Source organism: Colletotrichum spaethianum (genome assembly GCF_022836535.1).
Source record: "Colletotrichum spaethianum MAFF 239500 DNA, contig16, whole genome shotgun sequence".
Classification (NCBI taxonomy): Eukaryota; Fungi; Ascomycota; class Sordariomycetes; order Glomerellales; family Glomerellaceae; genus Colletotrichum; species Colletotrichum spaethianum.
In genome coordinates, this window is record NW_026054786.1 from 1 (window position 1) to 26,637 (window position 26,637).

The 26,637-nt window shown below is 49.3% G+C and overlaps 8 protein-coding genes across 8 annotated transcripts; 2 read left to right on the top strand and 6 right to left on the bottom strand.

The window, feature by feature from the left end:
* Positions 1–2,838: 2,838 nt before the first annotated feature.
* Positions 2,839–3,762, bottom strand: ColSpa_06520 (dehydrogenase azaJ; the record flags this gene model as incomplete). Its single annotated transcript, XM_049272732.1, has 1 exon — positions 2,839–3,762. The coding sequence occupies one exon, from the start codon at positions 3,760–3,762 to the stop codon at positions 2,839–2,841; it is 924 nt and encodes a 307-aa protein (XP_049128689.1).
* Positions 3,763–6,382: 2,620 nt separating this feature from the next.
* On the bottom strand, positions 6,383–8,292 carry ColSpa_06521 (phosphate-repressible phosphate permease pho-4; the record flags this gene model as incomplete). Its single annotated transcript, XM_049272733.1, has 5 exons — positions 6,383–6,585; positions 6,636–7,527; positions 7,726–7,950; positions 8,009–8,154; positions 8,220–8,292. The coding sequence occupies 5 exons, from the start codon at positions 8,290–8,292 to the stop codon at positions 6,383–6,385; spliced, it is 1,539 nt and encodes a 512-aa protein (XP_049128690.1).
* A 4,881-nt stretch (positions 8,293–13,173) lies between these two features.
* ColSpa_06522 (uncharacterized protein) lies at positions 13,174–14,153 on the bottom strand (the record flags this gene model as incomplete). Its single annotated transcript, XM_049272734.1, has 2 exons — positions 13,174–14,061; positions 14,121–14,153. The coding sequence occupies 2 exons, from the start codon at positions 14,151–14,153 to the stop codon at positions 13,174–13,176; spliced, it is 921 nt and encodes a 306-aa protein (XP_049128691.1).
* A 642-nt stretch (positions 14,154–14,795) lies between these two features.
* On the bottom strand, positions 14,796–15,685 carry ColSpa_06523 (dihydroanticapsin 7-dehydrogenase; the record flags this gene model as incomplete). The annotated part of the gene is made up of 3 exons (XM_049272735.1): positions 14,796–15,178; positions 15,255–15,344; positions 15,427–15,685. 3 exons carry the CDS (start codon positions 15,683–15,685, stop codon positions 14,796–14,798), a joined length of 732 nt encoding a protein of 243 aa, XP_049128692.1.
* A 1,148-nt stretch (positions 15,686–16,833) lies between these two features.
* On the bottom strand, positions 16,834–18,048 carry ColSpa_06524 (sugar transporter STL1; the record flags this gene model as incomplete). Its single annotated transcript, XM_049272736.1, has 2 exons — positions 16,834–17,251; positions 17,327–18,048. 2 exons carry the CDS (start codon positions 18,046–18,048, stop codon positions 16,834–16,836), a joined length of 1,140 nt encoding a protein of 379 aa, XP_049128693.1.
* A 1,842-nt stretch (positions 18,049–19,890) lies between these two features.
* ColSpa_06525 (uncharacterized protein) lies at positions 19,891–20,799 on the top strand (the record flags this gene model as incomplete). Its single annotated transcript, XM_049272737.1, has 4 exons — positions 19,891–19,989; positions 20,063–20,485; positions 20,553–20,646; positions 20,714–20,799. 4 exons carry the CDS (start codon positions 19,891–19,893, stop codon positions 20,797–20,799), a joined length of 702 nt encoding a protein of 233 aa, XP_049128694.1.
* Positions 20,800–21,332: 533 nt separating this feature from the next.
* ColSpa_06526 (uncharacterized protein) lies at positions 21,333–22,106 on the top strand (the record flags this gene model as incomplete). The annotated part of the gene is made up of 1 exon (XM_049272738.1): positions 21,333–22,106. One exon carries the CDS (start codon positions 21,333–21,335, stop codon positions 22,104–22,106), a length of 774 nt encoding a protein of 257 aa, XP_049128695.1.
* Positions 22,107–22,828: 722 nt separating this feature from the next.
* On the bottom strand, positions 22,829–24,352 carry ColSpa_06527 (nitroalkane oxidase; the record flags this gene model as incomplete). Its single annotated transcript, XM_049272739.1, has 3 exons — positions 22,829–22,991; positions 23,061–23,931; positions 24,100–24,352. 3 exons carry the CDS (start codon positions 24,350–24,352, stop codon positions 22,829–22,831), a joined length of 1,287 nt encoding a protein of 428 aa, XP_049128696.1.
* Between the last annotated feature and the right edge of the window lie 2,285 nt (positions 24,353–26,637).

Consider the following 26,637-nt stretch of genomic DNA (forward strand, 5'->3'; position numbering starts at 1 on the left):
CATCATCATCAATCATACAGATGTACGGGATGCATACAATACCAAGAAACCAAGCTCGAAATGTGTTGATTGGAATCGCTGTATCATCCGTCTCGGGTACAACGGCTCTCACTTGCGGGAAAGGAGAAGTGTCGGCTTCGTAGTCCCCCTCGCCCTCTTCTTCAAGAACCCTTCCCATATCCACTTCCAACTCCGCGAGGTGTCCATTTTCGAGTTCGACATCTTGGCCGTGGATATTGTGAGCCGTCTTGATATTGAGTTTGTCCTGAGTAGGAGACTTCTCAGAGTCGACATACTCGGGCGGCGTGTGGCTAATATCGGCTGCCATACTGGTAGAGATTGACAATGGCGTAGAAACAAGCACCGGCTAGAGTAGCCAAGGCGGTAGCGTCCGGCGCGGCATCGACGCTGTTATGAAGGGTTGCGCCAATTTGGCCCGGCGCGGTGCACGCGTACCATGCATGGTCTTGTTCCTTATCAATAGCTTCTGGCACCATGTAGGCTTTTGATAAGGACCCGATCGCACTTTTGCAAAAGGTCCTTGAAGATAAAGATCATATCATCCATCGCGAACCACAATCATCCTGTCCATACACCAACCGCGGATAGTCATCCACGGCATTGGCCAATTGAGTATCTTGGCGTTATCTTGGTTTTATCTGCCGTTGCGGGGATTGGGCGTCTGGTTTTGGCAGGCAATCAGGGATCAGTCTTTAGCGATCAGATTCGGTAAGGCGGATGGTGGAGGATTCGGAAAACTACGATAAGTTTGCCGTACTTCCGAGGTCGCAGCTCCCGTACGATAAGATACTGGCTGGCACTCCAAATCTTTGTTGCCACAGGGAGTCAAATTGATTTTACATGCGCTGGTTGTGGTATTTGACGCCCGGTTTCACTTAATGTGCGCTTACTCTAGTTCGTTATAAACCCAGTGGTAGCAGAGAGTATAACTACAATCAAAGGGCATTGAATTGAACGGGGTGGCAAGCGGAAGCTTCTCCTTGGACGTTGAGACTTGCTGATAAGGGAACGTAAACAAACTAGACTTATGCTGAAAGGAACCTGGAGGACCGTTCTGAAGTCGTTCTAATTCAACAACAAAGGTTTGCTGCGTATGCTACACGTATTAGCTAATCGGCTTAGTTTCAACATACAATTATTTTGACAAGGAATTATGGTTATCGTGCCAGCCCAAATGCCCAAACAGAGTCTCTCAGCAACTTCAACCTCATCAGGGATGTGTAGTCAGTAGAGGGGAAGGGCATTTCCCCCGCTTCCAGTGCAACCACCATCATTTCAGAAGCCAGACAGGGGTTACTGTACTCGACGCCATACCAACGAATATCAAATGAAGCTGAACTACAGCCCATTTCTGCCAAATCTCTGAATAAGAAGAAATCTATCTTCGGTCGAAACTTCATTTCACGGACGGCTGACAAACTTCGGAGATACACACTTTCGCTTCTGGTGCTGTCATTGTATGTGGGCGCAAGACGTAATTATCAAGCAGGGCAAAAAGACAAGCCCACGAAACACGGCCGTCAAGGCACGCATATATCACTCGCCGTACACAATCACATCGGCTACAACACAGACGCCATTGTCGACCCTCTCGTTGTTGTGGCGCAATGTCGTTTGACAACGGCACTAACTGAAATTGACTAATGACGTTCCGTTGTCATGTTATTGTTTATCTAGTTGCCAGCTAGCTGATGGACGCGCTGACGCCGAAAGATATTGTGGCATAATAGACCCAACAAGCTGCAGGACCCATACCGCCCCCACACCGGCTCCTAACCGAACCAAGATGAATCTAGGGGTATAAACAGCAAACATCCCGCTTTGAGCAAATGATAACTCGGCCCAGGTTTGTTGCTTCCTTGTTTTTCCAAATCTTTGCTCTGAGGTCGCACGTAATGGTATCTAATGACATGCCTATATCTATTCTCCCTCGGACGTGTCCCACGATACAGTCCTTCCAGTGACAAAGACTTTGAGCAGCGACATGTTCCTATAGGTCCGAAGTCATCACAGTACCCCATATCCTGGCGGACGTTTAGTACTCTCGCCGATATAACCGATCTGGATGAATCAGAGAATCCCGACGACCCAAAGAGGCCTATCTTCGCCGGCAACCCTACGCCACGGTAATCTCTGCTCACGGAATGGCTTCAGACGAGGCCTGCTACCCGCTAGTCTTCTCGTTTAAAACTCCGCATTGAGAACATCTTCGAGTGGGAGAGTTGGGTTTACGACGAGCATGAATAGAATTTTGATGACGATAACAACTTGATTGAGGGTGTCTGCATGTGCGGCTGTAATTAACAAGATGTATAACGAGCCCTCCGGGTGTTTAAGGCTGTCGCTCTATGATTAAAGGAAATATCAAGACTAGCCAAAACAAACCCTGGCTCACTATTCCCACGGCACTAACAGTCGTGCCAGCTAACAAGCAGCACCGCAAGCGATAACAAATCGGTTTGGCAACGCACATTTGACCAACACATATGCGTCTTCGACATCCTATATCCTATCTTTAGTCTCCTAAAAGAGCTAATCCGTGTGCATCAGTCTGCGTTTGGTTGACCAATAGGCAACCGCTCCCAACAGCGTATTTCAAGAAAAAACAATGTAGGCAGGGCGTACTTAACGGCTGGCAGAAAAGGAAGACGCAGCTGAAGCCATCATCTGGGCTTGCGAAAAGTGAGTTCTCGAATTAGGATTCGTAAGCTTTCATAAGAATTATATCAAATGATGAATGGGTCTGCTCAAACGTCGTCTAGTTGAGTGTTAACTTGATTCTAAGAGGAGAGTTTGTGTGCTACTAAACGTCTATGCTCACTCCCATGGGTGAATGTTGGCCTTCAAACCCTTTCCATCTCGATATTGGTCCAACGATTTGTTGACGGCATCCGCATCTAGTCCCTTGATAACCTCAAAACTCATGGGGCTAAGATGTCCCTCCTTAAGCCATCGAGGTACCTCTTTCCAGAACCCCACAGTTGCCTCTGGATGTCTCGGAGAGACTCCAAGTATTTGGCGACGTTCATACCCCGCAGACTTGGTTCCTATTTGAGCCGCGTCGAAGTCTCCCCCCGTTCGACGAAGAGTGATCAAGCTGCCTTTTTTTGTGTTTGACAGCGCCGCGATACCAAGTGCTTGTTCCACGTCGGCATTGACCGTGTCGACCGCATAGACTAGCTCATCTCCCGCAATAGCACGGATTTGATCTAGCACATCGGGTGCTTGGCGATCGATCACATGAGTAGCCCCAGCAGATCTAAGCTTTGCTTCATTATGACGCCCGGCGACTGCGATGATTCTCCCTATTCCTGCCAACTTCGCGAGCTCAATGGTGGCTCGCCCGGTGTTGGAGCCGCCTCCAACAACAAGGAGCGTGATGCTGCCATAATCGAAAGAATTTGCCTCCGGAGAAAACGGAGTGGGGAAGCCATGGCCTGAACGTGCAAAAAGGGCAATGAATGCGGCCAACACAACCACGGGAATTGTAGACGCCTGGTCGATACTCATGCCGCTTCCAGCCACCCTACCCACAAACCTCGCATCGACTAAAGCATATTGTTGCGCTCCGTTGAAATCATTATCGAAACCTCCTGGGGCGAAGGTATGGCCAAAAACATGCTCACCACCAGTGAACTGGGCAGAATGCTCTCCGTTTCCTAAAGCCACTACTTCTCCGACCAGATCACTGGCAAGGACGGATGGCATACTGGTGACAAAGAGACCTTTATCACGGGTCATTTGGTCATGAGGATTTACTAAACATGAATCAGCCATGATTCTCTTATTTTTAGTCGTTGGATTGGTCAACGTACGCCCGGCAACCAACACCTTGACCAGTAATTGATTTTCGCTAGGCTGTGGGATTGGACGAGCTCCCAAAACCAGTGGCTTGCCTATCTCCTCAAGTAAAAGAGCTTTTTGAGACATGACTATTTTCGAGTCTGAAGTGGTGCGGAGAGATTGATTATCACTAATAGAGCGGAATTGATATAGAGAAGTACAAGATTGTTATCCACGCGAGTCTAAATTATATCAAAAACGAGAAGATCAAGGCATTTAAACAATCTGCATTTAGTTGACACATTGCGTTTTGTGAAAGCCTATGAGTATGTCGACATGGCTGACCAATTCATGGAACTTAGCAGGGGCTCATTCCCCGACGTTGGTCGGATTACTGATCTCTGATTGAGTAATACCCGCATGGATTTTGTGAGAAGCCCGGCCAGGCCGAGCAGCTCGACCGTTATTACTCAACCTTTTTTATTGATGGATCAGCTCTACATATTCCTGACTTCAGCAAAGGAATGAATTTTTGATTTGTCTAGAAAAGCTTTCCTCTTTAAACCAGATGTGCTGGACTTTTTACGGATCTACCTTCATCTTTCGCTTTCGTCATCCGCGGCTATTGGGAGTAGTGAATGGGCCGGCCTATTTGTAATCGACGGAGGGTTGACACAAAGAAATAGTCCTTGCATAGCGAATCAAGGTGCCCCATTCACATCAAGTCAGGCCCAACACGCGATTTATGAAGCATTACATCTATTTGAGCCAAATATCTCCTCATTTGGTTGTGCACCGTGCTATAGAAAGAAAAGGTCCTAGATCAAGTATTATAAGTATCCATCCTATTGGATTCCTGAACTTCCATTTTTGAAAGATAGCAGTCAAAGTTTGTCGAAATGAGCTACCTAGCCAGCTAGTCCAATTCCCAATCTGCTAGCCAGACACCATTTTTGTGTCCCAGATCAGCTAACGTTGGGTGGTACATGGATATGCGATAATATACCACATGTATTTGCTACTCGTTTGTCTGAAAGTATGGTGGATTTAGGGTCTCTAAAATAAGTTTGATCCGGCGTATTGATATGGTTGGAAGCACGAAACAAATTGCAGGTCTTTCCTGAGCACAATAGAACTATTATTTATGCATTTTGGTGCTAAAAACAGCCCTTTGAACTCTTGTTGATCGTACAGAACCTTGATCAGAATAAAGAGCCCTTTTGCACGCATAGCTCATCATTGTTCATAGACTATGGGCATAAAGTACCGCTAAAACATATGCCGTAGTATCTTCAAATTCGTCTAGACCGTTTACTACTCGGAAGACTTAGTTGAAAGTCTGCTTCATGTGCAGGATTGCTCTTCCAAGGTGTTCTATCGATGGAAAACCTGGTGAGCCAGTCCAAAAATGGACTCTTCTGTAATACTCTTCGAGAGTGGAATGCTGCTTCTCTTGTTAACTAGGCTGGTAGGCTGAGCGTTTGATCAAGCTAACTAAATTTCGTGGAAGCCCTTCCCCCCCTTGCGAATTCAGCCCTAAGTTAAAAGCACAATTTCTGTCTGCTAACCTATCCAGAATACCTCTTGGCATTATATCCCTCATCTCACGCCTTGGGAAAAGTGCAAAATGCGTAGCCGTTAGCATCACCACACGTTGCACAGCCAGTCTTGGCACCATCACACCCTCCAACTTAGCCTACAAGGTCGCGATGCAGAGGGTTCCTTGTTGATGGCGGCTCAAGCTCATATCGCGCAGTGCGTCTGCTTATAAATTGCTGTGCGAATCTTCTCTTCGCAGGGCTTTCTATGCTCAGCTTGTCACGCAGCACATTGATTCGTCGGTCCATTGTGCATAGAACCTCCGCCCGATTTATCGTAAACATTGAAATACATCATCCACTTGAGCAGAGAAAGTTCACTTTGATTCGCGCTCATCAACTCGAGTAGACGACCATTAAGTCAAAAGGGTGCATACTTCCGACTTGAACGACATACCCACAAGTCACCAACGCACTCTAAGGACAATTAACAAAAACACCTCGGGAAAGAAGACTGATATTCTTTCATGTCAGCGCCGGTCCCCATGAATTGTGTGGTATTTCCACTATAACTTTGTGTAAACTCATCGTTGATACCGATTTTGTACCGGTGAGCTTGACAAGAATCCCACACGTAGCAAAAAGACTTACCCTCCCGGGACTCCCGCCACTGTTCGAATGCAGTGTCTTGGGCACCTTCTCAATCAGGGCCAGTTCAAGGGAGCACCGTCATCAGTCCCGCGAAGCAGCCGGTATGGGGCCGACGTGATCCAGTGCAAAACACCCAGTTCATTGTGCCGCATCACGTCCGAATGTCTATGCCCACTTTCAACTTAAGGTATGAGTACTTCACGTCTTGCTGATACAATTCATTAATTGCTAGAATACTAATGAGGGTATGAGTAGTAGTCTATAAGACAAAAGAAAGAGTACAATATTTTATGGGTGTAAATCCGAAGAGGTCAATCCCGGACGCCCAGACCAAAGGCCTTGGTCGAATCGCGGAGTGTGCCAAAATCCATTGAGCGAGAACCACCATCTTAATTGCCCATACCCCAGCGGGGAGCGTTGACAATGATGCCAGCTAGGCAACCAGAGATGATACCAGCAGTGGGAAGGGTGATGATCCAGCCCATGTAGATCCAGCCGACCATGCGCCAGTTGATGGAGCGCCAGGTACCGGAGCAAAGACCGACACCGACAGTGGCACCGGTGATGCACTGGGTGGTAGAGACGGGAAGCTCTGTTTGGAGGTTAGTGGTGCTTCAAAAGCAGTCGCAGCGGAACACTTACTGAGACGGGTGGCCAGGATGATCGTGCAAGCAGCACCCAACTCCATGGAGAATCCACGAGCGGGAGAGTGAAGCGTCAAACGGTTACCAAGGTTGCGCATAATGTTGTAGCCGTAAGTCCAGATACCAAGAGCAATACCGGCACCACCGAAGCAGAGAATCCAGATGGGGACTTCGGACTTGCTACCAGAAAGAACACCGGTGTTCCAGATCTGGAAGATGGTGGCGTAGGGACCGATGGCGTTGGCAACATCGTTGGCGCCGTGGGTGAAGGAAGCAGTGCAGGCCGTCATGACTTGCATGAAGGAGTAGAGGAACTCGGCCTTGTTGTCGTAGTGCTGAACGCGGGCGTGCATCTCCTCCAAGTCTCCGGTGAGTACGCTCTCCTTCTTCTGCATGTTAATGATGTCCTGGTCAACACCGGAGAGGAAAACCTTCTTGACCATCCAGAAGAGGACGGCACCGTTGTGCCAGGGACCCTCGGGGCGGGGGCCGACGATGGGCTTGTGAACGTAGTCGTTGTTGCGGGGAGCCGCGGTCGTAGAGTCAGAGGAATCCTGGACAACCTTCTTCTCGCCATCGGCAGAGCCCGACTCAATATCATTGCTGTGTGTCTGAGCAACGACACCGCCACGGGCAGCGTCAAGCTCCTCCTTGGTCATGTGGCCGGCGTAAAAGTCGCGAATGCCACCGTTCATACCCTCAGGCTGCATGGGAGGCTCGGGGCGGCGGAGCAGGAGGGGACCGAGGAAAACGTGGTACCAGCGCAGTTGCCAGTCATCCTTGACGACCATGCGGTACAACCAAGGGACGAAGAAGATGGTGATAAGCAGAGCCCATGCAGCACCGACACCAATGATCATACCGGCGGTCTCGGCATCGTTGAAGGAAACCTTGATGGAACCACCCTTCCAGACGATCAACATGGTCAGGAGAGAGGCTGTGATTCCGAAGTAAACAGGTACGAGAGCAAGACCCTTCATAACGGGGTTCTTGCGCAACATGACACCGTACTTTGTGATCGAGAAGATGATGGCAGCAAAGGCTCCAGAGATGCCAGGGGCGATGATCCAGGCGAGGAAGACGGAGACGACACCAGAGTCAATGCTGCCGCTCGAGGAAACCCAGTGAATGTTCTCAGCACCAATAAGCGCGACACCCATACCGATGACACCGCCCATGATGGAGTGGGTGGTGGAAACTGGAAGACCGATTTTCGTGCAGATGGTGAGGTAAATGGCAGAGGCAGTGACAGCGCAGCACATGCCAAGCATGAGAAGAGCCGGGTCATTCTCGAAGAGGTCGATATCCACAATCTGGGGCGATATAAGTCAGTAAACTGCCATTGCGATACGTTGGGCAATCATGACTGACCTTGGTACGAATGGTGTCTGCAACACGAGCACCAACACCAACGGAACCGGCGAACTCGAGAATGGAACCTAGGGACATGGCTTGGATGTAGGAGATGGATCGGGACGAGACCGAAGTGGCCCAGGAGTTGGCGACATCGTTGGCACCTATGGACAAGAAGATTAGTTTTCATGGTTTGACGATGCAGAGGCCACGGTTTATGGGCGCATACCGATGTTCCACGCGTCAAGGAACGCGAAAATGGTACCAATGGCAAAGATGTAATCATACTGATGCAGAGCCATCTTGTCGGTCTTTGGCGCAAGGGCGCGGAAACTGATCTTCTCTAGGGAGGTCGACAATGATTCAATGAAAGTGTCGGACTGAGTAGCACAAGTGCTTCAAGTCTGTGTAAACCAAGGGAGTGGTGAGGTGAGATCAAAAACCCTGTTGTTGGCGCGGAAGGCAAGGCCGGGTAGGGAATGGTGTTCGAGAAGTCGACATAGAAGCAGGACAGAGTAGACCGGGCAGACGCGAAGGATATATACCATACGAAGGGACGATCAAGACCGAACGATGGCCCACTCCAAGACGCCCTCCAAGATGCACATGTTCCGCCCTCCTTGTCACAGATGTGGCCGGGATGTAGGGTGTGATTCTCGGGCGGCGTGGGCGACGTGGGCAGGCCAGCAGCGGCAACAGGCCAACATCAGCAAAGGAAAGACGAGACACTGACAAGGGCAGGCTCACTGGATTCTGCAAAGCGCAAATACGCCTGACAAGGACTCGCCACATGCACCATATGCAAGTGCGGCGGACCCGTCAATGTACCTCGATCAAATTTTACACGGGTGCCTCCCTAGGGTACCTTGGCTCTGGCGCAGCCGTTTGGGGCACATTTTCCCCTTTTGGGAATTGAACGACAAGAATCTTGGACGACATTGAAGGTTGTTCGGCACCGTCCAACTCTGTCATTCGACCAGATACAATGACCGAGAAAGCTGGAGAATAGCCGCAACCGTCTGGTATTTTGGATGATTATGGCCTTGGTTGGCTCTGGATATCATCTTCGCTCCGACACTGAGCTCTCTAGCCTGGGCTAAAGATTGAGGGTTCAACCTTCACATCTCGACCGGGCAGCATATTGCGGTACGGCGCATGAGAGTGGGGGCGTTCTCGGTGGAAGAAAACGGATACGCAGGTCGAATAGCTGACAACCGGGCTGTCTTGGACTTGCATGGGACGGGAAGAAATGGGTATCGAAGGTCGAGACGCAAAGAGCGTGGACTGCAGCAAGACACAGTCTGGCATTCCCCACGTGCCATTGATAGACTGGCATGCTTGGTGAGGGTTACATTGCCTGAGCCGGGCAGCTCAGCTCGTCTCTGGGGATATTGGTACAGCCATGCTGGAAATGGGGTGGAGTGGGATGTTGAGCTCGTGCTCCACGAGATTTGTCTACGGCCAATTGATAGTAAAAGAGCCGAATGTTGGACTTAGACTTTTGCACGCCGAGCCTCCAGGGGTAGGCATTCGGAAGCGTCCAACTACGACCGAGGGAGAAGCTGATCAGAGATGGAACAGAACCAGAGGTCGTTACAAGAAACACTAACAGGCACACCATACTGGAAGTTGACGAAGGAAGTGGAAGACGGGGAAGATAGACGGCAACGCACCTTTCCCGAAACAGCCACCGAGACCCACTAGGTAGTGGATCGACCCAAGCGACTTGGCGCTTGAGCGCGCCAAGACACGCTCTCAGGAAGCGCCAAGCGCTCGTTCTACTCAAAGGAAGGCATTCAGGGAAGCTGCGGCCCCACTCCCGTCCTCCGCGGCTACCAAATCACGGCCTCCGATTCCACCACGTGCTGGTTCCCGCCTCCTCCTGTGGATTACCCCGGCCTCATCCCCGGACACACTCTCCCTCGACATCGCAACTGAGTCGTCAACACACTCGTCCCAAACCTCCCCAAATGGCTCAAATTCCTATAAATCATGCTGCCTCCGCCAAGCAGCCAAGCAGCCAAGAGCTCCAATGCCTCCAACATCGCTCAGCCTACTCGACCAAACATCGAATGTCAGCACCAGATTCCGGCCACATCCCGTCCCTCCTCGTCCCGACTCCTTCGTCTGCCTGCTGAGCTTCGCCCTATTAGTCCCTCGCCCGAACCTCACCCGGGACCTCGCCCCAGCACTTCCCCGATGCAGCTAGATCCCCGGTTTCCTCTCACCTGCGCTCCTCCGCCACTCATGTCCGCCCATTTCCTCCCTGGCGCCGAATTCAGTCAATCAACCGACTTTTTTTTCGCATGAGCGACAAAGACTGACGACTTTTACGAACCATGCCGCCCCCGTGCTGTGCGTAGGTACTCAACAGACATTTGGGATGATTGGGCTCCTCCTTGGTATTACCGGATCGTCGTTGTGGGCCATGTTCCGTCACCCCGGTGTTGGCTGCCACATTTACCAAGAAACCCAAGCAATTACCAAGCCGATTCGATCCTTTGCCGTCGACGAATGATTTTCCCCCTCTGAAGCCCGTGTTCTTCTTTTGCAGCCCAAGGCCGCCAGTGGAACTTGTCAGGCGGTGCGCCCTCGCGCCGGTGGATCTTGGCCCTGCTAACGCCAACGCCGCCCGAATGCTCTACATTCGCTCTCAGCTAACAGTTGACAGCGCTTGGGGTGACGAATTGCCGACGACGAGATCTGGTCCGATGCTGGTGAGGCAAACGAGTTGTTTTCAGGGTCTATGTGGCTATCTGAAGACTTTTCGACATCATGTTTGCCTCAGTCAAGCAGGTATGTCGGTCCATCGGCTCCTTTGCCTCAGACGAGCCGCACACATGACGGAATCTCGCCTACCATCGCTGTCACCTCCCTCCATTGGTTTCTCCCTGTGGCACAATATTGCCTATTGCCAAGTGGCTAGCCACTTACTGTGATATATGGGAAGCAAGACTAGACGAATGAACATTACCGCTCGGTAGCAGCCGCCACGTTCGTACCACCCTCTTGACGATTATGGACACCCGGGGCATTCGTCTTTGTCACATTAACACACGCACCCTTGTTTCAATGCCGGTGACAGCTGCCACATCATAGGCATAATTGGCAGTCCATCATCCCGTCATTTTGCGCTTCGGTGTCCATCTCGGCTAGGCCGTCTTGTCGTGCGGCCTCAGCTTTCCTCTTCGGTGAAACCACTCATCAAGGCTTAAGAATGGCAAAAGGGTCCAAAGTCTCTTAACGTCTTATCGGCCGCACGTGGCTTCCGATATCTACTTTGAGATGCCAAGCTCTTGCCCTATATGTCATGTCTCTGGATATTTTCTGTCCTGAAATGTCCAAACCAACGAAGTATTGTTGCTAAGAGTGTGAAAGTAACAATATGTTACCAATAGCAGGATCATTCTCTGTCGTAATAGTCGCTCCTCCCAGACCCCGCTATGTTTCCGTCGGCGACACATTTTCCTCGGTGCTACTCATAATCTGGGGCATTCCCTCCCCTTATTGTAGTTCGCGTCCCAGATTATATGGGGAACTGGCGATGAATCAAAACACCTTTCGACCACGGAAGATGACTCAATGCTACATAACCTTGATCCTGCTATCTCGTCCGCAGACTGACCAGTTCCTTGGTTCAAATCAAGGGGTCGATTGATGACAAGGGTTAAGTTGAAAACTTGCACCGAAGTCACGGCCCACCCCACGCTAGAGAGCAGCAGCCTGGCGTGGTGCCCCGGCTACTTTCTTTTCTCGAGGTTGTCTAAGCGCCTTGCAGGTTGCCAGTAATATTGGGCCTTCTCTGGACTTGAACGATGTATCGGTAATTCCGACGATGCGGTTATCCCTCAGACCCCACCATTAGTCCACATGGCCAGTCTAGGTCCTTGGCGACTTTCGCAGATAGTCATCCAGAATAGCGAATAAACGCCGACTTGGAAGTTTATGTTCCAGACACTTGACGTCGTTTCCGGTTTCTCTTTGGTATCCTTAGAGAATCATAACTTCGGGCTGAAAACATGTTGGGTGGCGAAAACCACGCTCTCCAAACCATACGTACTTGGATGCTCAGTACGAGTGATGTAGTTCTGATTCACTTCGCGGCCTAGACAGGGTCGGTTGTAAGTCCAGTCAAATATTGACTTGGATGCTACTCTATATATCTGCAGTGCCTCTGCGCTCCCCGGCGCGGCATGCAGAGCCAACTGCATCCTCCTGGCCGGTTATTCCGAGCTAAGGATCCTTGGTCCACCTTGCATTCGCCGCGCATTGACTGTCTTCTGGAACAATGTTGTGGGCTGACTGCAGGATGCAGCCAAAGCTGTTTCCGTGTTTGGGAGGCGTGGAGTGCCGTCAGGCCCGTATGGTTCTTCTTTCTTCTCACAGCGAGTGACCTTTCTCATCTTCAGCATTTCTCACGTAGTAAGTGCGTCTCCATGGTGGCAACAGTCTCCATTAATACAAAATCGATGAGTTTCCACTTTACCAATCTTTGTACCCACAGTACCCGCGGGTGTCCGTTTCTGCGAGTTTTCCATGTTATTTTCGACCTCTTCAGCTGCTTTCGCGCGGCATGGGTAACATGATTTGGGCATGAATCGTCATCTTGCCCTCTTGGCTTGACTTTTTTTTGCCCCTTTCTCGACGGCCTAAACAATCTGATACGTAGTGACCGTCGAAAGAAATGAAGACGATATTGGATCTCTTAGAGTCGATGGAGCACGAGACTCAAGGATGAAATTGTATGATGAACACGCAACATAGGCTGTACTAGCTCGTCACGAGTCACATTCTGTACCGGGGTTTACGATACCATGTAAGCGAGCTTCAAACGAGCACGAACACTCCAGCGAGCTCAGAGACCGGTGACGGGCATGTCCTGTTACTGTTGTTGATCGTTGATAGATGTGCAACCAGCTTCTGGCTGGAGGACTTTGGCAAGAAATCTTCCCATTGAAGTCAGATCAAAGTTGATGGAGTCAGAATGGAGAGCACGAGCCCAGAGTATGGTAGCCTAAAATCATAAAAGCATGAACCTATATTGGAATTGTCCAGCATGCAATTCAGCATTGTGCCTGCAACACGAAGTTGCCCAATCTTGACCCAATGCGTTGCTTTCTTCCTCATGGCCTGGAACTCTAATACTGACTGCAACGGCTTAGGAGCAATAAACGATCTTTCAACTAGTCGAGCAGTGTTTTCAACATTTTCATGAGTACCTCCTCTCCTTCATCCCACCCGGCTTCTACTTTGTCCCCAAAGTCGGAGCCATAGCGGTTATTCTCGTCCAAAAGAGCAACGGTAGCAAGAGCCTCATATGCCCTGGAGTTCAGCCTGTCCTCAACACCCTTCTCTGTATCTTCTTGCCACATTGCATGTGCTCTGTCCGAGAATCCGTCGAACGGTACATCGACAACTTTCCAACCCGTCAATCCCAATTTGTCGACCATAACAATGAGCTGGTTGGTGGATACGGTGTGGCTGGCAAAGTATGCGGGCCGATTGCGATACTTCTCATGATCGCTCAGGACAGCGACTAATGCCTCGCCATTCAGGGCGTGGCGACTTATGCTGTACTTCTGGTCGCCTGTGCCGTAACGCGTAATTGTACGTTTCTCTCTGTTGATCCAGAATATACCCTTTTCGATAGTCCAATCGTACCATGGACCAGAGATGATGGCCGTCCATGTAAGTTTCCCCTGAGACTCTGCAACAACTCGCTCAAGCACTTGCTGAGCAGTAAGCTTCGGGTTGAAGATGATGATCTCCTTTGCGTTGGGGTGGAACGTGTTGCCGCTAAAGTCAGGTGTGATGATGTGTCTCACCCCTGCAGCGAGGACAGCCTTTAGAATGTGTGTCTGATTAGTTGCTGCAGCGGGGTTGAAGGCTTCGACAACGGCATCATGGTCCTTGAAAGCTGCTGTGAGGGCTGCGACATCGGTGTAGTCGGCTGTTTTGATGCTCACGCCTGGAGGGATTGTGCCTCCGCTCCCAGTACGGGTGATGCATGTCACCTCAAAATCGGCTTGTACTAGAGCGGGTATGAGTGCTTCTCCCAACGCCCCGGTCCCCTAGTTAGAAGAGTCAGCGAGTCCGCCATGATTAATTAGATATCGATACATTATCTTACACCAAGGACTGCAACTTTCTTGATTGGAAGCATGTTGTTTACGGACGTCGCTTTGGATGGCGCTTGAGCATGAGCTCCCAAATCCTCGAGTTGGGCTTATCTCGCTTTTTATAGCAAATCGCCGTAAAATAGCTCATCTAGTTGGGACAAAACTTTGTCGGTGCGCATGCTTATGCTTTCACGACGATGGGCTTTTCATGATAGCGTTATGAGATAGTCACGTGTAAGCAGCGCTTTCGCAGTGTTCTGGTGGCCCCCGTTACCAAATGCTGACGAATATGCGATAGGTTCGTAGAGTAACGTTACAGATATTTTCCACGGAACGCCATCACTAGAGCTGCAGTATATGCAGTAGGATGCGCCTGAGCGTCTCTCAGGGAAGTAGCCATTGGCTATCTCATTGCGTGTATTTTGCGGAACGACTAGTACACTGTTACCTTTTTGGTTTTATAAGCAGAACACAGAGAAAGATCGCGTCAATCAAATGAAGTAAGCTACTACTCCTATGACATAGCTGGTTGAAGCCTTCACATCACTTAGATTCAAGCTGCACGACCCTGACCTGAGTTCAAACACTCATTTCTATGGCTAAGTTCAGGTTCCCTGCATTTCGATCATTTGGTAATTAGATGGCCCAAACAAATATCAAATATAGGGGTCGAAAACACCTCAGCCTTAGAACAACTTTTCGGCAGCCAAGGTGATGACATCCTGCGGGCTCTTGGCGCTGACCCGGTTGCCCTTGATGTCGGCCCGATCCAAAAGTTTTCCGTATAAAGGAGCAAAGCTTTCAGAGGTCGTGATATGGAAGCCATTCCAGTTCTGGTAACCTCCCTCCACTTCAACTTGGACGCGATAGGCGAGGTAGACCTCGTTGAAGCGAACGTTTGTCTTTTCGGTCTCGCGAGCAGCCGCAATAGCGAAGCTGAACAAGGCACCCTGCGTCACTGCTGGGGCCACGCGCTCGCCAATGTAGCCTTGGGATCCAGTGCACACTGTCCAAGTGCTGTTTGCGAAGCCTTGTTCAAGCAAGTAGGGAACGGTAGCGCGATAAGCATCTGCCAATGGACGTGGTCAGTTTTCAATGTTTCCTTGCCTACCATGAACTACAGCTTCTGAGTAATTATCACTCACATATATAGGCTTCGAAGTTCACCTTCAAAGCTTCGCGTAGCGCAGAGGCCTCGAGCTCTAGGATTGGCGTATCCCAGTAGATACCTCCCGCTAGATACTAAGTCAGCCTAGTTCGGAGCACAAAAGAGTCGTCTCGTTCGTCAAGATGCAGCAACACAAGGGATCCACTTACAAGATGCCCACACATGTTGAAAGCCGGGTAGCTTGCCAGCCCGGACTTGATCGACAAGGCTTCGGAGAGAATCCTCTGAAGTAGGGTCTGCTTGCGCAATCGTGATTCCATCACGGGTGCCCGCGTATTTGTATATCTTCTCCGCGTTGTTCTGATCGCGGACGACGGCAATGACTTGACGGTTTGAGCGGAGAGCGGCAATGACAGCCGCCACTCCCATGTTGCCAGAGGCACCAAATACGAGGACTGTCTCAGTCATTTTCGTTATTTAGTTGTTTTTGAGATAAGTGGATGGTGTTGGAAGTGTCAAATATTTGACTAGAAGCCTTTGAAAGTGGCGTAGTAAAGAAGATGTATTTATCTTGGTATACAACATAACTTTTCATCGCTGATATGCTCCTCAATCTTGACCAAATGCCCGGCATGGCTGCGCGCAAACTAGCTTGCATCACCACCTAGCAATTGGTAATCGCATCGCGAAACCGAGGTCACTCGGGCCCGGCCTTCCTAAACACTAAAGATCAAGCCGACTGCGATAACATGCTATGGAGACTTGCGGTCAGGGGAAGGCCATCAGTGGGTTTTGAACTAGACCGTAAAGGGACTAGTGGCAATGGGCTCGCCTGCTCATAACCTTGGATATAGACTGGCTTAACAATCATTCGGCGCGGATCCACACTCCGTCGAGCGGGATTGGTTGCTCCAAGCTTGACTCGGCATCGCAATCATGTTCAGAAAAGGTTTCGGTCTTTTTCATCCATAAAACGTCCGTTGTTCATCCGCGACCGGTATGGTGGCCTTCGGGAGGTCGGACATCGGAAGCGTTGCTCATCAGGGCCGACATCACAGCAGACAGACTGCACGAGTCAAGGTCACTACTCGGACGTCGAATTGCTTTGGGGCTTGGCGAGACAGGGAAACATCGTGGCGTTGAGACAACGCAGAGTAGGCAATCCACCATTTATGGACGGGTGGTGTCCCGCTCCGGTGTCAGCATCGTTATGTCATGTTGTACCGCGTCAATGTTGTGGCACACCCCTCCAATGGCAACCGCTGCAATACATATACGCAAATACTGCCAGCCCCTCTGTCTTCGTGCTCTGGAGGGTGGCGTAAAGGGTCAAACATCAAGGTCCAAGCTATTTCGCCCTGGAGTACATGTCATCACCAAGATCTTCTAATGTCAAGCATACTTTTGAACTAATACATATTGAATCATCTCGTATTGAACCTATGCAAGCACAGCACTTAGCCATTCTGAAATTAACACCTTCCTATAATCTTTAAGAGAATCGAGTTTAAAGTTTTTCATTAAGTATGGTCAAATTACAGATAACTAGCATATCTTTGAAACAACATAGATGAGAAAGATACGAGCAACTACCAGGCTCGTTCTTGTATGCCAAGCTAATTATGCTCTACCTCTACTTTGTCCTCGTCCAAGGGGTGCAATACCTTCTCTGGGTCGCAACCGGCCCTATCCGCACCAATCTTCATGGCCTTGGACAACTCCTTCGCAATCTTAACCGGGCTGCCGCCTGACGTAAAGAACTCGTCAATCTCCTCTAATCTAAAATTGCTAGTTTCGGGGTAGAAGAAGTAAATGACAGGCACAAAAACAAAGTTGGTGACCATGAAGATAAGATACGCCTTCCACTGCAGACGATTGATAATGATTGGGGTGATCATAACGACAAAGAAGTTCCACAACCAGTTGGAGCTGATGCCCACAGCAGTACCATGGTTTCGAGCCTGCAGCGGGAGAATCTCCGGTACAACGACCCATGGGACGCAGTTCAAGCCCATACCGAAAATCAAGTTGTAGCTATGCCTCCCATCAGTTTTTTTTATTAGTTTTTTTAGTTTTCTTTTGGAAAAACTGTCACAAACAGCCACTTACAGAAAGAAGAATGCCACTGATGCTGAAGCACAAACTTGACCGTTTGCAAGCCCGACTCGAGAGAACAGAATCGAGATCATGAGCATGCAGTCGTCAAGCCCGGCACTTCCCCACATCATAATTTTGCGGCGACCCATACGATCTAACGCGAAAGCCGGCAGTATGGAACCAAACATGAACATCATCTGCACGCATTCTCTAATGATCTGGGCCATCTGTGCCGTCAAACCAACGTTCTGCACTAGAACCGAGGGTATGTAGTAGACAACTAGTTTAATTCTACCAATCTGGTTCATGAACTGTGCACCCCATGCCAAAAGAATACGATGGCCGGTCCTCAGGCGGTCAGTCTTGAAGACACTGATCCAAGAGGAAGACTTCTTTTCTGCAACCTCCAGGTCGATGGCGTAGTCTATTGCGTGCACTTCTGTTCGGATGTACTCATCGGTGGGATCTTTGTCAAAAACGTCACAGAGGACCTGAATTGCTTCCTGCTCGCGACCATGCTTGAACAGCCATCGAGGGGACTCAGGAGGAGCGAACACCAAGATGACCACGACGAGAGCGAAGCCGATCTGGAAGGCGAGGGGAAGACGCCAAGCAACTGGGCCACCGATGTATGACATACCAAAGTCGAAACCCGTAACGATACGTCCGTTTAATAGGTTAGGAACAGTGTATGCTGTTGCTTGCACCGTGGCGCCGATTATGACGAGCCCCATGGCGCTCCATCTCGTCTTTCGACGACCAAGGTTCTCGCCAAAAATGAAATTGACTTAAATTTGGAGGTATCAATACCAAGACTGACCTTCTCGGGCGGAGATAAGACCGACTTACAAACACACCCAAAGAGGCATCTTAAGTTGTAGCAGGACACAATGATACCAGTTTCCCACTTGGGTCACAATTGGCTTTAGAGTTAAATGTAGAACTATAGCGATGGGAAACCGATTGCAGTCATCACCCTGATTTGAGACACCGCGGGGTCGACACATATCACTAAAGCCTCGAGATGTGCGATCAGTGGGACTGAGATATATAGTTTAAAAAGGAAGGAGTTTAGTCGTTTGATCAGCTTTGATGTAGATCTCACTGCTGAGCCTCCAGCTTGTAGAGCCCCAGAAGAATGGCAGAAAGCAACGGCCGTGTCAGTGGCCCCGACCAATTCCCCTTTTAGCCCCACAGCGCGGGCCGCCCCGACCGGTCGGCTTTGGACAGTAGTCTGCCTTCGTTAGTCTCAAGTCCGAATGCCAGCAATCAATTCGTACCAATAGTTCTTGGACACAGAAGACAGGTCAAGAATTGATAGGGGAAATCAGGCGATGTTCCATACCAAGGATACTGAGAATCACACATGATCTTTGGTTCTCAGGTAGCTAATGACCTAAAATTTCGATCAGCGTAATTTCAGCGCGTGTTTTTGTAGCTCCCCTAGATACTGCCGTCTCTAGTGTCTCAAATCGACGTCATCTGCCACACCGCTAGACTAGAGTTGGTCGTGGCTTTGTCTAATTCATCCAAATAGCCCAAAGCATGTAGAATCCTCTAACCCAAACCATTACTCCCAAAAAGTCGATGATATTACTTTGCATTGTCGACGACTCGGCAGTTTGAGTTTAACCCCAAGAGACGAGCTGACTGCGCCATCCAAAAGCTGGTATAAATAATCCCTCAGGAATGGACATCTCCAGCGCCCTTCTTCAACTCAAAGACGATCGTCAATTCACCAACATGTGAAAATAGATACAGTATGGTCAAACCCCTTGAAATAGACCTTGATCGTTGCGCTGCGAATTACCTATTCACTAGAGTAGTGAAGCTCGCCGATGGGTAACCCATCAAGACATTCTGGCTATGGATTCATAATCTCAGTAATTATCATTTTGCTGTCTGGGGGTTCTGGATAATACGCATACGTAGGTAGACTGAGCTTTGACTTGTCTCGACCCTGGAAACGTGCTGATGGGGCAAAATTACACACCTAATTTAATTTTGGTTCCTGCTAGCTCACATAATCGTCCAAGACATATCGAAATCCGTCAACGACGATCATTCAGCCCTAGGTTTCCATTTAGCCATCTACGAAATCCTTGTCTCAAACGATGGAACAATTGCCTCAACAAACTTGGCAGAATCACAGGCCAGGCGCTATGTTTTTAATACCTAGAAGATGCACCTCCTAAAAAAAACGCCTGATCCTCCATCCTCAAACACTCATCTCTTTACCTTTACTGTCGGAGCTTCGGCGACTAAATTTCAGGTAATATGGCCAATGCAGCGACTGATGCACCCGAATGGGTGTCCCAAATTCAACTGCCCGGTGCCCAATTTAACAGCAAGCCGAAGTACGAGAAATGCGCTCATCAAACAAGCAAGACCACAAACAACAAGCGAATCATTGTCTGCTGCGATGGAACATGGAACAACTCGTGAGCTCTGAGACCCCTGAGGCAGAATTTTTGTTATTGAAGACTAAGTTACTCTGTCACAGGAACAAGAAGGGAACAATTGCAACAAACGTTGCCCGCCTCTCGGCTGCGATTGCTCACAAATGCTGTACCGGCATGCCGCAAATTGTGTACTACCACCGAGGAGTTGGAACAGCAGAGGATTTCAAGGTTGTACAGTACCTCGGAGGTGTCTTTGGAAAGGGAATCGTTGAAGTGAGCTCTTACTCCTCCACAACGTTGATGATCTGTCCCACAAGCGCTGCTCTAACAACGAAATCTTGGCTAGGACATTAAAGATGTTTACCGCTTTGTCTGCGACAACTACAACCCCGGGGATGAAATTGTCATCCTTGGCTTCTCTCGAGGTGCTTTCACTGCTCGATCGGTCTCGGGACTGATCTGCAATATCGGTCTCCTGAACCGTGTGGGACTGTCACAGTTCGGAGCAATCTTTCATGACTACCAGAACTTTACTAGCTGGAATAGTAACACAAAGTTTAACAAGGAAGAGCACCTTGTGGGCTTCACATTATCCAACTTTGCGCGACTTGAAAAATTCAAGAAAAGAGAAGGACGAAGCGATGCTGAAATGGAAGCAGAGCTTGACCATGAGAAGAACACTTTCTTCCATTCAATGGCGACTTGTAACGACAAAGGTCAAGGAAAGCTTCGCAAAATGGCAAAGACTTATGTAGACATACTTGAAAAGGTAAGAATCCCAGTACTATATTTTTTTCATCCCATTTCATCGGTTCTACGTCTGACCAAGATCTTAGCATGAAATGGTTCTGTTCGAGAAGAACCCGAATTTTCAATATGGCCTGGATATGAAGCGCTATATTCCCGCGGTGATCGAGGTTAATGCAGTTGGTCAGTAAAGTAGCTGAGAGGTTGATTCATGCAGGTTTTATTAGCTAACGAGCTCATGTCACTCTAGGTGTATGGGATACTGTCGGAAGTCTCGGCTGGCCTAAGATGCCCTGGGAGAAAATTCGCAGGGACCGCAGCGCTGATGAGGTATGAAGCCATATTCAAATTTTCGTCACCCAGTCCTTTTCACTGAGAACTTCATTACTGACAATGGTCAGCTTCGTTTCGCAAGTCTCGACGTCCATCCCAAGGTCAAACACGCTTTCCATGCACTTGCGCTGGACGAGTGGAGGACCACTTTCAAACCGACCCTGTGGGGAAAGAAAGACAACGAAAACAAGACCCATCTCCGCCAAGTTTGGTTTCCCGGTAGCCACAGCAATGTTGGTGGAGGGTTCGAAGATCAACAAATTGCAACGATAGCAATGGCCTGTATGTGTATCTCTCTTGGCAGCACAGAGTCCACTGCCATTGAGCCAAAGCTAACCTAAGACAACAAAGGGATGGCGGATCAGCTTACCTCTATAGGCGTTGAATTCAGCACCCCCGAGATGAAACGTCTCTTCTATACGCTTGAACCTGGGGCAAAAGTACGTGAGTGGGCACTGGGACGAATCTCCAACCCTGCAATCACTACGTCCATTCCAGATCGGGCATACAACACTCTCAGGTACCCTTTCCAAAAAATGATGGGCAAAAACACTGTTATTGGTACTCGCACACCAGGTAAATACATGGAAGACGATGGAAAGAGTGGTATCCAGGACCCTGAGGAGTACATTCACCCTTCAGTGCGTATTCGATACCTCTACAACGGATTAGGTCTCGATGACGCAGACGAGTGGGAATGTGCGGCTTTGACAAAGAACGGATACAAGCTCCAGAAAAGCGCGGGACCTCCTCAGCTAGAGGACCCTTACCCAAAGGGCCCCATCGCCTCTACCTATGAAACCTTGAGTGGAAAAGTATCCTCGGTATACGGTGGTCACACAGTGGACACTCAGTCTCACGAAAGCCACACGCTCGTCGTTCACCAGATGCCCTTCGAAGCTGACCTTCATCCTCTTGACCAGCCCCAAAACAACTGGGTCTGGACTCAAGGCACTGGAAATGGAAAGTTGACCCTCCCCGAGGAGCGTATTGGCATGTGGGAGCGTCTGTTCATCAACATAAACCACAAGATGGTTGAGAGACAAAACAGAGAGGCGGTGAAACCGACCCAGTCTCAGAAGCGGACTTTGAGAGAGCGGATCTTCGACAAGTACTATGTCATGAAAGGTGCAGCTGGTAAAAGACTCAGCGGCATTATTGGCAGACTTCTTGGTTCGTCAGCAAAGCTCAAGCCTCTGGACCATCCCCAGAAGTACGGGTACCATGATCTCGTCTCCTGGCAGCGTGGTGACGTGACGAAGGCGCGACAAAGAAACACATGGGAGAGCCAAGAGACCGGGGCTTCATGAATTGTGGCTGCCGTATGTTCTTCGGACTCATTGATTGGGACGAGAAACATAGGAGAATCACCTGGTATGCTCTGAAAGCTCTGTTATCTTGTGCTTCAATATCACTCCTCGTTATCGGTCATCATTTAGTGATGTTAGTCCCCCCCCCTCTTTTTGAGAGGTTTGAACCACCTTAATAATTGATTCATACTTTTTGAGACCCAAGAGCCTGTCTCTAGTGAATCCAAGCAAATTTTATGACGTAGGCGCATACTGAAAACTATAGCCCGAGCTCTTTCAAAGCCGTTTGATTATTTGCATTGGCATTGTTGGCCACCATCACTTTATCCCTGAAGATCTCTTCAATGGGATAACCGTGCTGATCCTCGAACTAGCCGCTTGCGACAATGGAAACGCAATGCCCACCTTGGCGCAGCTGGGATCTCGTGCGATTCCCTCTGACTTCTCCAAATATTTCAGTTGGTAAACACTCTTGAACCATTTCTTGCTGTTAGAACTCTATCACTTGAGAAGACTCAAGCTCCGTGTAAGTGGGTCTTGAGTTGTGTTCAGAGCGTCCAATAAATAAGACGACGACGTCCTCAAGTCTCGAGCGAAAACACAATGGTGAACTGGGCCCCACATCGAGGAAAGAGGAATCTCAGGTGGCAGCAGTATGTATACATTGATTAATTCGAAAAACAAAATTCATTGGACACAAAAAAAATGTTCGACTCTCGTCACTAACTGGGGCCGTACGTCGATGCCCAAGCATCGTAGCCTGGAGACAGCAATAGCTGCTGCATGTGCCGTCGTCGAATACCCACGTTGCCCCCGTCAAAAATAGGAAGAACTATAGCGCTGTTAAGAAGCTCTGCGAAAGGCTGCTTTGTGTCATAGGCGTTCCTGCGACTTCTCGTTAGCTGTTCTGCTCTAGCCAGCATCTGGATGTAAGGCAAGCGACTGTGAGCTTACACTCCAACTGCGCTGATGGCTTCCGTCACAGCCTTGACAGCGGCATCACTGCAATACACCTTAGCTGCTAGCGCCAACTCACGGCGGGCGCTGTAATCGCCAGGCCCATTTTCTAGCGCATGAGCTGCTTTCCACGTTAACGCTCGGCATGCCTCTGTCTGCATCTTGATACTGGAGAGTAGATCAGCAACAGCTTGCCGTTCCAACAGAGGGACCTTGCCTCCCCGGCAGTCCTCTTTGGCGAAGGAGAGAGCAGCGTCAAAAGCGGCGCGCATCAGTCCCACGGCCATAGCACCAACAAGCACTGCACTGCAATCGAAGGAGCCCGATGCAATTGCTGCACCTTCTCCAGGGGGGCACAGAACGTTCTTTTCTGGCACGCGGACATTGGTGTATCGAATATGAGGCCCGGAAGTAGAGGTGTGCCCAGGCGTCGAAACATGGCGCAGAACCTGGAAACTTCCCTCGCCACTGCGCTCCAGGTCCGCACGGGTGACCAAGATGATCATGACACTGTCTTCTGGGTTGGCGTCCGGTTTAGGCGTGGAGGACACATCGCGGCAGACCACACAGGCTAGATCGGCGCCTTTGAAATCCCAACCGGCGCTGTTTGTCGCCCAAATCTTCTCCCCGTTGATGATCCACTCATCCCCATCACGGTAAGCCGTTGTGTTAAGCCCTGGGGCGCCCTTTTCCAGGTAGTTTGCTACTCCACCCGGCTCACTGAACACAAGTGAAGCGAGGGGCGCTCCGTGGCTGTTGAGGAATGGCCCCAGAAACTCGCGATGTTCCGGCTTCTGTGTGAGGTTCAGAGGGGTAAGACCTAAACCAGTCGCAAATATGGTGAGGGAAGCACTCGGTTCGACCGCGTCTATTAAGAACAACTGTCAACATTGCTGAGTTCACTTCATCGTTTCGAAGTGGCTTTGTAATGCGGGATCGCTTTGTGATACCCTAAGCAAGCGTTTTGTTGCGACTTCACTTCAATCCGCCTCCTGGGTCATGCGAGCAGTGATTCAAACGTTGAAAAATTCCTTACAGCATTCTTCGACCATGATGGCAGCCTCAACCAGTGATCCGCTGGTACCACTCAGAGAGGTCGAAATCTGACCCTTGATCATACCACCCTGCACTGCTGCTGTGTAAACTGACTGAGTAGCTTGGAATCGCTTGTGCTGTTCCACATGCACCATGTATTCAGCATGCGCAGGCCGGAGCACATGATGGGCAAATTTAGTAGCAACCTTCCGGACTTGCGCTTCGGTGGGACTGAGGCTGAAATCGATAGGCATGTTGTTTGGGCTTGTCAGCTTATTCGTGTTGCTTGTGAAATATTCAATGAGCGATGTACTAATGATAAGTGCGGCTGGTGTACAAGATGGAGAAGCTGATCGTCGGCTTTCGAGACACTCTAGCTTCTACCTTGTAATTAACAATCTTCTTTCTCGACAGTTGGAGTATTTGTAGACGGACAACGTCTTTATCTGTCGCAGGTTGTCTCCAGTAACATTGATCTCACGTCAGCTTGCTGATTAGTCATGCATAGGGTGGGTAACAATCTTTCTCATGTCAGCTTTGCTAGTCCGAGCTGGGATAATTACGAAGGTTTTCATTCTTATTGAAGTTGTCATTGGATAACTTGGCGTTCTACTTTGCATTCACTTGGTTGGCATCAGAATGATTGAGTCTTGGTACAGTGAAGCCTGCCTGAGTTGGAGCGAGACTTCCCTCCAAGCACGGTTACGACAGGCCAATTAATATGTGAGTTCAGGAGGGGTAGGTGGGGTTAGTTTGAGCGAGCGCTAGCAACCCAAGCGGGCGGTGTCTTGCGGGAACATTAGGTCACCTCGGGTGTCACCGGAAATTCTCTTGCAACAACTGCACTTTTAGGAATCTACCAAGCACTTTTGGACGGCAAGGAATACCAGGGCAGCGTTTTAATTTGTAATTTCTCTTGCTATGGAGGTCTCGCTTGGTCCAATGTCGCCATAGAAGTAGGGTGGCATGACGGTCAGCACTCTGCTGTGGTGCGCAGTAGACTCGTCGGTTTAGGTAGAGACGCTGTCATTCAGATCAAACAGCCTTGTTGGTTCTTCTGCCACATATGAAAGGGTTTTAACCGAGAAAGAAAAATATATTCGTCGACCGTAAGATTCGTTGCCAAAATTCAACTTCGGGCTGATGTAATTTGTAGAGTCGTAGCAACTGTCTTGCCGCACGCCTTAACATTCGACCAAATGACCTCGCTTTTGTTCTGCAAACAAAGCATCAGTTCGTACCTATGAAACTCATCTTCCTATTTTCGGTGGAACATTGACCCCCAGTTGTATAGTTTTTGAAGGCTCAACGTCTCTGCAGCCCTTAAAGGACCTGGAAGTACATCGACATCTGCTTTGTTTCCCATGAGTATTGCCCATTGAATTCGAGATTCAGGGAACAACACATAAGTTTGGCAGGTAATGTACCTGGCATTAAAGCTCTCCCTAGGGGATTTAGGTATTAGCAAGAGCGTTATAGAATATGACTTAGGTAGAAGGTATGCTAACCCTTTCGCCCCAATAGCTAGTCTCATGTAGCGGCTTGTCCCACAGGTGGTGTTCGCTTAGTTGTGCTTAGCATATGCCTGGTAGCCGTCTGGCTTCTCTCGGCAACTAGATTCCGACCCAGTCGCGCAGGCTTCAGCACACATATCACTCCAGTCGCAGTTGCTAAAGCCGTACCAGATCCAATGACCCCCCAGTACTTTTCTGTGCCAATATAATGGCACTCATCGGCGACTATCTCTCCGATCCCATAGTAGCGGTTGCAGACTGTCTCCGTTGCTGTGGCGTTTACTGCGCCGTCAAAGTTACAGCAGTGGCAGTATGTGTAAGCATCACAGGTAAGTGCAACCCTAAAAAGAGTAACAAAATACTAGTGAGCTAGTGGTAGCGAGTTTTGAAAGCTTCATTTTGACTGTAAGACTTATCAAGATGTGAGGATTGAGAAAGAAGCAAGGGAATGGAATTGAATGTGCTTTGGTGACAAAGAATGGCTTAACTTTCAACTCTCCGTATGAGATTTTGTACTAATTAAACCACAAGGTCTGGGCATCACGCCTTTTAACAACATTTCCTAACTGCGTCTTGATACGGTCGGTAACACCGATGTCAGCTGTTGAAGGCTTATATTGAAAAGTCATTTTGATCTGCAAACTCAACCCTTTGGTAGGGTGGCGAGTCAGCTGCTCTACTGATGCAAGTTGAAATATATGCTATATATTACATCGCGCACATATGTATGCGACAACGGATAGTGGGGCTTTGAAGGTCGATGAAGACAACGAAAGAAAAACTGGCTTACTATTAGTAGGCAATTTCAAGACGTGTAGCGTAGCTTTTGGAGTTGCATTGTGTGAAATGTGTCCCATTTACTGCGGCCACGAACTAGAATTCACATTGACTAAAAGGGCGAAAGTAACAGACAGGCTAGGCCCGGAGTTGGCCTTGTCAGGTCTCGGCCAATTGATAGTGCGGCGTCCTAGGTGGCCGGGCGCGCGCGCGTGCAACCTCTTACAAGTCCAACCATGATGTAAAGC